The sequence below is a fragment of the Fundulus heteroclitus genome, chromosome 16, assembly GCF_011125445.2.
Source record: "Fundulus heteroclitus isolate FHET01 chromosome 16, MU-UCD_Fhet_4.1, whole genome shotgun sequence".
Classification (NCBI taxonomy): Eukaryota; Metazoa; Chordata; class Actinopteri; order Cyprinodontiformes; family Fundulidae; genus Fundulus; species Fundulus heteroclitus.
In genome coordinates this window covers 30,737,830-30,752,033 of record NC_046376.1, presented here as the reverse complement: position 1 = coordinate 30,752,033, position 14,204 = coordinate 30,737,830, and the positions used below count along the sequence as shown (strand labels likewise).

The window sequence follows — 14,204 nt, the reverse complement described above, 5'->3', positions numbered from 1 at the left end:
AATAAAAAAGTAATAAAAACGAAATATTTCCCCCCGGAAGTTATTCTGTTCGCGCACACGCAAATGAGCTTATGGTACGGATCGTGCTACCGGTACGGATCGGGTAGTGACACCTCCTTCAATCCCAGAGAGCAGTAGTACCGCAGATCGTCACTAGGAGGCGAGGAAACCAAGGAACCGAGATAGCGTGATGTGTAAACGGTCGTCAGAACTAAGCTTGGCTTGGTTAACTGATCCAAGCTCGGACCGAGCTCGGCATGGATCGGTTTAACATTGGTAGTGTAAATGGGGCTATAAACACAACATTTTTAAAGCGAACCTAGTGTACTTCCATTTGGGTCTCTACTGCTTCTAGAAGTAGAGACCCAAAGGCTTCAGTCCAAAGGCTACAAAAAATAAAACAGCTGGACTTCTATTGTGAAGCTGAAGACGTTTCGCTTTCCATCTAGGAAGCTTTCTCTTCAAAATGTCTGGAGTAGTGTGGAGTTCCAAGCTTTATAGACCTGCCAGCGAGGCCTCATTAGAGCTTGGATTGGCATGTAGATTAACCTGGAACTGATTCCCCTCACAATGGAGAGTCATTAGGCTCATCATTTGCCGAGTTCACAGGAGAAATGTTGTGGTCACATACATGGAGATGTGAATTTAACCTTTTTTGTTTGGACTGATCATGACCTGGATGCCTGAGAATCTTCACCAACATACTTAATGATGTTTGTGTGTTTTTGTATTGCTGTTCAGCATGGACACGGATCTGTCATTTAGCACAAGTTAACACTACCAAGAGACTAATGATAGCTGCATCTAATTAGAAACTTAGCATTTAGAAACAGTTGCTACACCCTTGGTGTTTGTGCAGGAGGCTCCACTTCTTCTGCATCCGTTTACAGCCATTTTCACATGTATAAAGTACGAGTGTAAACATTGAGTTCGGTGGCGTGGCCAGCTACAGCTTATTTACATTAAAGTGACAGAGCCCTAAAAACAGCTCATTCTGAAAGGAGCTCAAAATAGATCAAACTGAGTTGCTATTTTTGTGCTAAAATGTAATGAACATGTTTTGTATAGACCTCAGACCTATTCTAACTTGTTCAAAAAGAGGCATAATAGTTCCTGTTTAAGGAATTTTAACCATGAAGAAATAACGGAAATGGAAGAGCATTTCAAGAATCGCAGAACACGACTTTGTATTGTCTTCCTGACTTTGGTTGAAAACTTCTTGGTATTAATTTCTTTTTCTATTTTCAAGTCAAGAACTGGTGACTTCCGTTACTTATTTTAAGCTAAACGTAACAACACAGGAATCTGGAACAGTATATACTTTGGTAAGATATCTTTTACGCAGCTACCGACTGAGATATTGCGGTGCATAACAGTCAACCCTTTCCATCACAGTTGCGCATTTTATTGTGAGATTTTCACCAATACCACTCTCACTCACATGCACATGTACCGTTTGCCGCCACTGCTGCAACTTCCCCACCTCTTGTTTTCTAACTCCATGCTATACATAGACACACATCTCCATACTTGTTCACACGAGGCAAATGCACAAAACACACGCACACACACGCCAGCTGCATGGAGTAGATCTCATTGTGGTTTATTGTCAGTTTGCATCTCTTCTAAAGATTCTTAGTGGTCTAAAAACAAAAGGAAGAAGCAGACGATGTTATCCTTCAGTATGAGCAGACTTAATTATTACAAGAACTGAGAAATAGGTCAGTTGAGGAAATATCACTAGCTTTGGTAAGACTGGCATTGTGCGACTTGTAGAAGCTGTTACATTGCTAGGATTAAAGCTGCGGATTCAAGTGCAGCTTTTGGAGTTCAAACGCTCATTTTTGTCATCCTCTGCTGGATGATGGGGGAACTTTGTTCGCCATACAATATCAACAAGCAGATTTTCAAAGTGAAACTATTGCAAAACCACCCGATACAGTATCTTTTTTTGCCAGTTTAGATCTTAATGTAAGCATATAATATGTGGGAATGTTTTCTACTTCATCCAAAAGCTACTGAACATATTTTGTCATTGTCGTGGTTCTGTAAGTATCATATTTGAAGTGGGTGACTTTTTTGTTAGGTTTGCATATGTAGTTGCATGTCATTGCAACGCTGTGTAATCTGGCATTATCTACTCAAAGAATCAAGGTTTCGAGCAAACAAACATAAAAAAGAAAAATCTCTTGTGATCTGGGTGCAGCGAATGTTAGTCCAAACCTTGTGTGTGTGATTCTGTATTTACCAATCAAGGTCAGTAGCAGTTCTTGCTTGTATGGCATCCTGAGCATGAAGTTTCTTCTGCACCCTGACAAAATTCAAGGTGGTCTTAAAGCAAAAAAGGCAATGAAAATGTTTTTGTACATTTTCACAAATGTAGTAAAGGTTATGTAATTAAATCTAAACTGTCTTGAAGCTCCTCAGGGTAGAATAAGTTAGTCCAGCTGTGACCAGCCAAAGCATTTTAGATGTTGAGCTACAGATGATCATATGTGGTCCAGATTACTTGAAATACAGAGATAATACATTGTATAGTACTGACCGAGAAGCTGCAAATCAGAAAAGGGCTTTAGCCAGTGGAGCCATGATGATGCCATTAACAGCTTAAGAAATATTGTTTCCCCCAAGAACAAAAGGTGTTCTGGTCAAAATGGAACCAAAACTTGTAATGATGATGCTGGGGACCGCGACATTCAGCCAGACACAGAGTTATGTTTTTAAAAGGTTCATTGAAGGGAATGAGTTTTGGCAGGTGAGGCAGGCAAGCAGAGTCAGACTTGACAGATGAATAATGGCTGAAGGTGCAGGCAGGCAGGGATGAGCAGGAGACCAGAAGATGCAGGTAGTGACAGACCGGAACGGACGATGTGGATCGGGGAACCACCAGAACAGGCAGAGCAAGCAGCTGGAACTCATGGGGAAACAGTCAGAACTGCAGCATGCAGACACAGGGAACCTTTATCAGAAGAGTCCAGCTGGCTGAGCACACAGGAACTGGTAGAGGCAGTGCACATCACACTGGATGAGAAGAGAAGAGACATTGTGGCAGGGATGAGATGGCTGAAGCAGGTATATGTAGATAGGTGCACAGGTGAGCTGAGTTGACTAATTACTGGCAGCAGGTGGACCTGATGTGGGTTAATTGACTGGTGACTGAGCTGATTGGATAGTGGCTGGTGACTGAAAGGTGGCAGGCTGATGGGAAAAGTACAAAAAAGTCCAAAGCAAAACAAAACAAAAAAAAAAACAATCTTAGTATATATGCGGTAGAATTATGTGCTATATTATTAGCTTTAGAATGGGTGGAGGATACAAATATAAATAAAATAATAATTTGTAGTGATTCATTATCTGCATTATTAAGTATAGAAAAGGGATGTACAAATAATCATCAAAATATATTATATGAGATTATGGCTGTTTATTATAGAATATGTGAAATAAATAAAAATTTAATATTATTTTGGACTCCTGCTCATGTAGGCATTTTGGGAAATGAAAGAGCAGATAGGTTGGCTAAGGAGGCTATTAAAAAAGAAGACATTGATATGCCGGTAAAGTTATCAAAATCTGAAGGCAAAAGTATAGTTTGGACAGAAAGCAAGAAGATATGGAAAATTAGATGGGATAATGAAATAAATAGAACGCAGTTGTATAGGATACAAAAAGCAGTTGATGTAACAAGGATTAGAGGAATAAATAGGAGGGAGGAGATAATCATTAATAGAATAAAAGAACCGGTCACAGTTTATTAAATGGCACTCTTTTTAAGATGGGGAAACATCCTACTGGTTTTTGTAGTTGGTGTGGAAATGTAGAAACAATGGAACACGTTTTTATTAGTTGCACAAAATATGTAAATCAAAGAACATTATTAAAAACAGAATTAGGTGTTAATGGGGAATTGAAATTTGAGAATGTGGTTGAAAAGTTAAATAGTATTGAGGGGAAGAAGAAGATTTTTCGTTTTTTTTTTATTCTGGGATCATGATGAGGATTTGAAGGATATATATTAGGATCTAATAGATGGCAGTAATGCAACAACAATGGATGCAAGCTGCCGTTAAAACCTAAAGAAGAAAAAGAAGAACAAACAAAAAACCTAATTCATGACAAAACTGAACTTTCTGGCATACATTGGAAAACAAACCCATCCCCCTGAACATCTCAGCCCAAAAAGGATGCATAGTAAATGCAATTAAATCTGATTGAGAATCTATGGTAAGACTGAGCTTAAGACATTTTTTATAGAATGTCTCTAGAGTTGCAGAGCTGGTAGAGACGTACCACCAAAGATAGGCAGCTCTAAAATTGGTTAAATACAAATTTTGTCACACTTGACAAAGTTTATTAGACATCTTGACATCCATGTATTCTGTTCCTACAACTTCTCAGTTATCAACTACTTCGCATTGATCGTTCATATAAAATCTCCGAAAATACACCGTTTGTGGTTGTAATGTGACAAGAAATGAAAAAGACACTGTGGTATATAATAATTTGGCAAAGTCCTGAATTTAGCAGATGTAAACTACTGCCACAGTCATTTCACAGAAGGTCTTTGATTATTTCTGCAGGGCAATGCCATCCTTATCCAGTTAAACGTATACCCGCTTAACTTGACTGATCTGCCTGCAGTCCAGATTATTCTCGCAGAACTTTAATTGTTAGGGTCTTCTTAAAAGTACTTCTGCAAATTAGTTTCTCTTGCTGGAGAACAAAAAAATACTTTTCACGATACAAATTCAGAATACAAAGACATTTTAAAGTAAGGGCGCTAAAACATTTTTCTCCATTTTTGTACATTAAATGAAACGAGCAAAACGAATATTTCACTTTTCCAATGTATTTTGTATGATAATGTTCTCGTCTGTAGGCAAAAGCTGCAGGCATACTTTCAGCAGGCCATGGGGTCCCAGGACTGAGTCACAATTCTCGGCAGCATATTCTCAGTTGCCATGGTAACATTTGAAAAGCTGTGTGTCGGCAGCTCAGGAGGAGTTTGTTGTTCACCACAGAACCAGACTGCGCCGGACTGGACTCTCTGTAAAGTGGTGGAGAAAAGTTGTGGACGTTTTCAATCAGGTATGCAAAAAAAAAAAACTTGGTGGTTTGACTTTTCTTATTTGTTAACTTCATATGTGTTTCCTAAATGTGTATGTATGATGACAACCTTTAATCCAAAATAGTCTTGACAGGGTGTATTCTAACCTACTACAGGTACATGCTCAAATAAGTAAGCAAAAGCACAAAATTCATAGAAAAAAATTATATTTTCTTACAGATATTGAACTATTCAGACTGGACCATGTTCTCCCTGTCAGAACTGGCGCCTCTGGATCAGCATCAGAACACGTTTAAGCTGCCAAAGCCCTGGTGGGAGGTCTTCATGGACTACCTGGTGGTCCTGATGCTGCTGACGTCCGTCCTGGCTTGTACTGAGCAGCTATCGAGGGACAGGGTTGTGTGCATTCCTTCCGAACTGCCTTTCAAGGCAAGCAGCAGTGCTCATGGTCCATCAGATGACAGCGATACAGCCCTTACGCATCTTCTGAGCCCCCTCTGCATATTCCCCATAGCATCGGCCCGACTCGCCGACCTCCTGCACAGGGACGCCGCACACATCTCGTATACCAGCAATATATCTATATTAGTCAGGTACTGTAATTTGCCTTTGGATGATATATCACTTTAAGAATACATTGTTGAAGTAATGCAGAGAATTAGGTTTAAGTGTTGTTTTTGGATGCTACATTTATTGAGTTACATATGCTTCATTTAGACCAGATGACTTATCTAAATGAAGACTTTACTTGCAAAGCCTAAAAAAACCCATTTATTAGTCATTTTTCACAGCGTTCTGGTTGTGTGTAACATTTATGGGGCAATCAAAAATCCTTTATTGCGTTTCAAAAAACCCAAACCTCAAAAAAACTTCAGTTAATAACCAATATTTAAGTGCCTTTTTAAAAAATGTAAACATGCATGGATGCAATAGGTAGGTTTGTTAAAATATCAGTACTCTCTAGTGTAGTTCCTTGAGCAACCTAAAATCCTCATTGCTCCTTGTTGCTAAGATCTAGGTGACATGCAGGAGACTTGCAGAGGGCAGCCCTAGTCTAAATGTCAGGCTGAAAATGTTACTGTAGCTGATGTTGACTACACTTGATTTGGCAGAGACTAAATGTCCATTTGAGCATTTTTTGTTGCCTTCAGACATATTTACTTTAGATCTTTATGTTTTGTGTAATTAGCAAGTACCAATGACTAAAAGCAGGCTTGTTTTTCCAAAAGACCCAGAGGTGCTCTGACTGGCTACAGCAGGCATCATCCAAAGCTCCTCAAAGATGATGTGTTCAAAGTACCTTAGGAGTTGTAACGCTGAACTGTTATAAACCTAACCGTTGTCCAGATGCAAGTTGGAAAACTACTATGAGTTGCTAATCGTTACTCCTAGTGACCAGGCTAGCAACAGTTGGGATCAAATCCTGACAAAAATCAATTTCTCAACGTTTTGTGCATCCAAAGAATTTGGAACCACATCTGCAAACAGAAGTTGTACATGTGTGACTGATTTATTCAGACACAAATCAACAGAAGCAAAATGAAAAAGAAAAGAAAGTTTGCTATTGTGACATTAGCACCTGTGGCAGCTATTTTGGATTTTGAGGTTGGCGAGGAACCTCAGACCTTCCTAGTTACAGTCTTGATGTAACTTGAAAATTCAGATTTTTGTGCACAAACAGAATTTACAAAGATTATCTTGTTTTTCGGTTTGAGTGTCTAATCATGACTAAGGAAGAGTTAGCTTATCTCTGACTTTTACTTGATATCCTGATTTTGACTCAAACACTCAAAATATATAGAGAGGTTATACACCTACTAAATTTAGTAGCCATTTCCAGGTGCCTATTGCACAGAATATTTAACCTTTTGCCCTCACTGCACTTTATAGAGTATCACAGGAGAGCAGCTGACTAATCAGTCAGGCTATCTCCTGAGGTAGTCAGCCTGCAGCTGACTGCTTAACAATCATGCCAATCACTGTTTATTGTGACCAAAATTATTTCCAAGTAGCTGAATTCTTCTTTTTCGTAAGAGGGAGAAAACTCTGACAGCCTTTCATTGAGCCATCCAAACCGTAGTACCCAGCAAGGAAGGGTGTGATGTCAATTATCTGTTTTTTTGTTTGTTTGTTTGCTTTTTAAAACCTTGGTGGCCTTAGTAACTGACTCATGCCTGGTGGAGATTTCTTGGCAGCAAGTTTGTTAAAAATCTGATTATGGTATAGCTGTAACTATTTATCCGCTTCTCCTAAATTGTAAATGTTTTGTGTGTATGTCTGTCTAGGTGTGCTACCATGAAGCTTTGCCTTTGTGTTCCCGCTTCTTCCCCTACATGGCCTTGCTGCAGTCTCTGGTGCTGGTAGCCAGTGGCTCCTTCTGGCTGCATTTCCCCCACACCTCTTCTCGCATAGAACAATTCCTGTCCATCCTGGCAAAATGCTGTGAGTCTCCCTGGACATCCCAGGCCCTGTCCCAAGCTGCACGGCAGGAAAACATTCAAGATTTGGAGAGACAGCCCCGTCGTGCTCCCATGTTTTCAGCTGGCTTTTCGATTCCAGCGACCCGTACAGAGAGCTCAAGCATAGACTCGGGCACAGACTGTCCATTATTGAAGAGATCGGTCTCCCCCCCATCTCCTTGCCCTTCCACCCACTCCTCTAATTCCACAACGTCTTCAGTCTCCGTTGGTTCTGACGTGCACTTCTGTTCTTCCAAGCCTTCGGTAAAGGTTGAACGCCCTGGGCAGGTGATGAGTCTAGACAAAAGTGATGGAGAACAGGCCAGGGCCCTGTTTGAAAGGGTCAGGAAATTCCGGTCTCACTGCGAAAGCTCGGCTGTCATTTATAAGGTACCAGAACGTCTATTGTCTATTTATTTAAAAAAAAAAAACATTAATGGGTTGTAACCTGCCTGTCAGATATTGTTAACCGACACACTAATAAAGATGTATGCTATCATTGACAACAGATGTTCATACCGGGTCATATTTTATCCAGCTTTTTAACAAGGCCTTTTTTTTTCTCTCTTTTCAGGTTTACTTGGCTCAGACGATATTTAAACTGCTCATGGTAATGCTTATCATGACTTACACCGTCCCATTTCTCAGCTCCCTCTCCTTCAATCACATCTGTCACCCTGGGGAGCAAACACTAGTGGGCTACGCGACCTTTGAATGCGTCCACGTGCTATCATCCCTTCTGCGCAAACTCCTTGTGGCCTACCTAATCCTGCTGGGGCTCTATGCGCTCCTTAATATTTACACCCTCAGCTGGATTCTTCACAGGTTAGAGCTCACATCAAGTATACAGACATTTTCTAGATGAACTTATCTAAGTGTCAGCCCTAAAAATGAAAGTGACGCGTAAGAGAACAGCTCTTTCTCCTGGCAATTCACAGATCCAACGTGACGGTTTTTGCTCAACGCTATCAGTGAAAATTGTTTCGGCCTTGTGTTTATTCATTTCAATTCAGTTCAATCGTTAATTACCAAAGGAAAATTAGACGTAGTCAGACTTATTATCACGAAAGCCATAGCTGTGGGCATAAAGAATCTCGTGCAGCTGTCTGTGTCGAAAAAGCCGCTGACTTGTGTTGTTAGATTTCTGCATTTTGTACAGGATGCTCAGGGTTGTTTGTTATATGTTCTTTGTTTAATGAAGCATCTCTCTTTGCAAGCTCTACAAGCTTCAGAAGAGATGTCTTATACGGAGTGAAATTGAAGACCTGAGAGGAATCATTATGTAGTATGGCTGTGTCAGCAATTTCCCCCGTCTCCAAATGGATCATTGTTTTCCCGTCAGTTTTTATTTTTTTTTTTTATTATTTTTTTTATAAATCCCAACTTTTGCGTGGAAAGTGACATACGCACATTTCAGGCTCCATTTTGTGTGTACGCAAGCTTTATAAATGAGACCCCTCATTACTGCAGATTACACTGCGCACATAACGTAACAGATTTACAGAAGGTATTCCTTCTTGTATGCAGCATCACCATCCTTCACTACTTCTACCTACACAATGGTTTTTGACATATTTCTGCTTCTTATAAAATCATTTTATCCTTCTTTTTCATTTTTGTATAAGATACTGGTTCCCACACCGTGCAACAATGCAGTCCAACAGTTTTCTACACTCGCTCTCTTTTCTTTCCCTGATGCACCAGAATATTGCAATCTTCTGAGTATTTCTGCTCATGACAGCACTCTGACTTTTACTGAAGGTCTCGGGCAAAATTGTATAGCTCTCTGTGGCGCTCATGTGCTGCCGACTGCCTAGTTGGACAAATAACCCTTCTTTTGTCAGGAAGTCAATAATACAGGTGACTGAGTAGGTGTCCACTTGTGTCTTCTGGAGCTGTGTCCACCTGGGACACAGTGCTGTCTGCTTTGTCCAGATGACTGTAGGCTTGTCGAAGCAGGAGTATGCCGGAGAACACATCACAATAGGAGAACAGGAGCAGGTCCTGAAATATGCTTGTTTGCTTACTCAGGCGGGCCAATAAAAGTCTATCCAGGACTGATGTGTGATGTTAAGGCAACATATCTGTAGTTACAAAGAACTGATGGAGATTCCATAGATGCCATGCCCAGCTGGAGTGTCTTCTAAAGAACTGGTACGACCTTCACCTGAGTAAGGTGTCACAAGAAAGCAATAGGTTGAGGGGTGGTGGGAGGTCTGTTTGGAGGATGCCAAACTTGTTCCTGGACTGAAATTATTGAAGAATTTACCATATGGGTTCTTGCTGTGAACTTCTCAGTAGTTCCCTGTCTCCTTCCATATAGTTTTTTTTTCTTATTAAGCAATTCTTTTGGGTCATTGATGCTCCAGGATTTGTTACTGAGGACACACTTCACTCTTCTGATGGACATGGTGTTGTTCGTATAAAAGGTTAAATAGATGATTTCACACTCTTTATGTGGTTTACAAAGTGCATCCCAGCCTGTGGTCTCAAAACAACCCTGCAGAACATCTTCACCTTCCTGTTACCATCTCCTCACTGTTCCTTAGGCAACAGGTGGCCTCTGAACAATCGGTTTGTACACTGAGTGTAGACAGACTGGATTATGGTAAGGAGCAGGTTATGCAGTGGAACTGCAACTATCCCTGATATTTACATAAAAATCCCAATGTTGGATTCTCTTCAGTAGAGCAGTCGACAAACTGTTAAAACATTTAAAGTGAGGTGAACGGTCATCGGATAACATGGGTGAAAACCTTTAGCTAACAGTTTAATAACTGGGCTGCAGGTTGATCATTCATAGGAGCACACCTTGGATTACACCAACTGTTGTTGACTAGCACTGCTAATCCACAACTTTTACATGCTTCTCAGGAAATCTGCTTGTGTGGTCTGAAAGCCAGGCAGAGAGGGACGTTGGAGTTGGGTATATGATCCTTCAGCTATGTTTCAATAAAGCAAATAAAATTGCATTTACAATACTCTGGTTGCCCATCCATTTCAGTTGCAAGAGATCTCACTTTCCCCATTATGATTGATGTCTTAAATTTTATTTTTCGTCCTGCAGTCCTCCACTTTTGTTATTGTTGGAATTTTTGAAATGCTTGTCAGCTGCTCATACCCGGAAAACTATGATTACTCATAGCAGAGAGCAAAAAGTGGAAGTCACTCAACCAGCACAGCCTTCTGACAGAAATTAAAATCATTCAAAACAGGGAATGTTTCATTTGGGAAACATGGATGAAAAAACTAAAAAACATACATATTTGCCTGGTATACAGTTGAGCTATTGGAACCAGCTGCCATTGGCTCCTTTCTAGAGTTTATAGAATCATTGAGGGCAGTGGTTCTCAAATGGTAAATGGACTGAACTTGTATAGTGCTTTTCCAGTCATACTGACCACCCAAAGCGCTGTACACTAGAGCCACATTCACCCAATTGCTCTCACTAACACACACACATTCATACACCGAGACGCAGCTCGGTAGGCAACTTGTTGCCAAATTGTGGGGTGCGGCCCCTAGGATGGGTGTGAAGGCATGACAGGCACCGGAACAGCCTTGGCTTTTTTTTCTTCTGTCTAGAAAATAAAACGCTGCTGTTACAGTTAAAAAGGTCCTGGGGACATAATAGTTAAATCCTGCTAAATGGGACAACAGCACCATCTGCTGTTTGGTCTGTACCTGCAGTCAGTAGTATGAGAAGGTAGAGATCCCCTGTACTACTTAGAGCAGAAGTGGATAAATCCGGCTGCAGGAGGTAAAACCCCTGCCTAGTTTTCCTTCAACCTGTTTGCTAAAGTAGGGGATTTTAGTTTCCGTCTCCATCCAAATACCCTTAATAATAGCGTCTAGCTCCTGTTCCTTGACCTTTCCTGGGGTCAACAGTGACAACTCTGTTGTGGGGAGGAAAGCAGCTCCAGACTATTGTGCCGAATTTGGACAACCTTTAACTGCAACCTCATTACGTGACAGAAACGCTCAGGGTTGATGCAAGTCAAATCTGGGCCTACAGCCTTCCAAAAATGAACTACAAAGTGTGCGCTTTCTTGTCTCCGGAGATTTTCGTTGATTTCCATGAGTGGCTGTGCTGATACGTCATGTGACGCAAAGGATTGTGGGAAACCTTAAGGCTTCTTAGCGCCAGTAAGGAACGTCGCGGGGTTCCTAGGCAAAAACTAGCCACGGGAGGAAGCATACAGACTCCTTTTCCTACCTCCTTCCTTACTCACTGCACTATTCGGACAGCACTTATCATGGCGACCACTGACCCACGTCCGCTTTGGCTAACGAGTCCTTGCTCCATTAAGGTATTCGGATTGAGCCATGACAAAGAGGTTCATGGCCAGTTAAAATCTTTTCAGAGAGAACGTGTTGTGTTTAGTCTAATCTTTTGTTGACTGTAGGGATTCGAGAGGCTTAGAAACCTTGAATAATGTTGGTAATATCATATAGATAACAAAATGTGGCAATGTTCAAAAAATTCTAGCTGTTAGAAACCATTTTCATAGATTGTATTTAAGTGTTATGAAATGTAGAAGGGATTCTGAGCAACAGGTTCAATGCATTATGAGAAAAAATTTAAAAAATTTACCATTTTGTTGGGCTGGGTAGTAATGGGGTGTGAATTTTTTTTCATTCTTCAATGAGGGCGCAACAGAAAACATTTCTGAACCACTAAATTAGAGTAAATAAGATAACACACTGGAGTCATGATATTTTAGGCTTTATGTGAGAATTACATTTGAGTGCAATTACTTTTTTTTGGGGGGGGGGTGGTATAGGTTCTATTTTTTTATGTCTAATTTGTTGTCTCGATATGTATCTCCTTAGCTGTCTTCGAAAATATTCTTTCCAATCCCCAAAGGAGTTGTGGTCCCTGAAAGACATTCCTGACCTGACGAATGACCTGGCCTTTCTCATACACATGCTGGATCAGTATGATCCACTGCTGGTCCAGCGTCTCTCCGTCTTCCTGTCCCCGGTCAGTGAGAGCAGACTGCTGGAGCAGAGCCTGGAGAGACACTGGGGGGAAGACAAGCTACAAGCTATGACCAGCATGGATGCGGATGGCTGTACCACTCTGCAGCTTGTGGCCCTGCCTCGTCTTCCTCCGGCCCTTTTCACCCTGAGCCAGCTTCAGGCCCTCAAACTGGAGCTTATCACTGATGCCAGATTTACTTCACAGGTGGCGAACATGACTTCACTCAGGTGGGATGTACCGTCTAGCATTGAAATTTGATGCATGCTCTTTCCACGTTCCCTTGCTTTTATCTATGTTTTCCTCACCAACAGGGAGCTCCATCTTTACCACTGTACTGCGGCTGTGGACCCCAGTGCACTGGCTGTCCTCCAGGAACGTATTGAAGTTCTTCACATCACTTTTGCTCAGGCATCACAGATCCCCAGTTGGGTCTTCTCCCTCCGCAACCTGCACGAGCTCCATCTGTCCGGTCGCTTAAGCAGCGAAGGTAGCGTCGGCCGCGGCTGGGCTTTGGGGAGCCTGCGTCAGCTGCGTCACCTCCGTATTCTGGTAATTCGAAGCATGTTGCAGAGGGTTCCTGCAGAGCTGTGTGAGGTGGCGGCAAGCTTGGCGAAACTAGAGATACATAACGAGGGCACAAGGCTACTTGTCCTGACGAGCCTTAAGAGAATGGTCGACCTGACTGAACTCCAGCTGCAGGACTGCCAGCTAGACCGCTTGCCCTCTGCCCTGTTTGCTCTGACCAACCTCCGGACGCTCGACTTGCAGCATAACAACTTCAGGACCCTAGAGGAACTGCTAAGCCTGGTCCACTTGCGACGTCTTACTTGCCTTAAACTTGCCTACAATCGTGTATTGGTTCTGCCACCTAGCGTTGGAGTCCTTCGAGGCTTAGAGCTTCTCGATCTGTCCAACAACCAGCTTAAGAGTCTCCCACCAGCTCTCTTTGCTCTCCACCGACTTCGTCGACTCCTTCTGGCTGGCAACCTGCTTTGTGAGCTGCCCTCTGAGGTCAAGGCTTTGCAGCTGCTCACAGAATTGGACCTCAGCGGGAATAGGTTGGAGAGCCTACCCTCTGACCTCTTCAGCTGCTGCTTGGAGCTCCGCATCCTAAATGTGTCCCGCAACTCCCTCAGTTCACTGCCTACGGGAATTGCAGCCTTGAGCCACCTGTCCAGACTGGATTTGCGCAGCAATAGCCTGGAAGAGTTGCCTGCTGAGCTCGGTTGCTGTCTGGGGCTCTGCGGAGGTGGGCTCCTGGTTGAAAGGTGGCTCCTTCTTTCCTTACCTCCCCATGTCAGGGACTTCCTGAGCCATTCTTACACTACCAAGGAGGTATACATCAAGGAGGACTCCCGGCCAGAGTCGGACACTTTCCCATACTCTCCCACTCAGTGGAGCTTTTATTCAGCTCTAGAATCACAAATATAGACTTTATAGTTGATTGTATTCCTACACTTATACAAAAGTTTTGTCCCTTTTTTAATTATTTTTTTTTTGTTGTTGCAACAGTTAGTATACTTTGTTAAAAAGAACGTACTTTTTTTACCTAGTCTTTACATTTTTGAAAACAGTATAAGGAATCTTGGAGTGGTGCAATAAAATTGTTTTAAGAAAAATTAAGCTTAGGCTTTGAATACTGGTCATTTCTGAAACTAACCTTAAGAGGATGTAGCCTTTAATGTGTTAAAGG

At 41.9% G+C, this 14,204-nt stretch overlaps 1 protein-coding gene across 1 annotated transcript; it reads left to right on the top strand.

Annotated features, from left to right (window-relative positions):
- Nucleotides 1-4,913: 4,913 nt before the first annotated feature.
- On the top strand, nucleotides 4,914-13,995 carry si:ch211-106h11.1 (volume-regulated anion channel subunit LRRC8D). Its single transcript, XM_012867850.3, is given in 7 exon segments — nucleotides 4,914-5,088; nucleotides 5,288-5,545; nucleotides 5,548-5,661; nucleotides 7,354-7,917; nucleotides 8,102-8,352; nucleotides 12,361-12,738; nucleotides 12,823-13,995. Coding segments are annotated over 6 exon segments (2,661 nt in total). The 5' UTR covers nucleotides 4,914-5,088; nucleotides 5,288-5,311; the 3' UTR covers nucleotides 13,943-13,995.
- The last annotated feature ends 209 nt before the right edge of the window (nucleotides 13,996-14,204 follow it).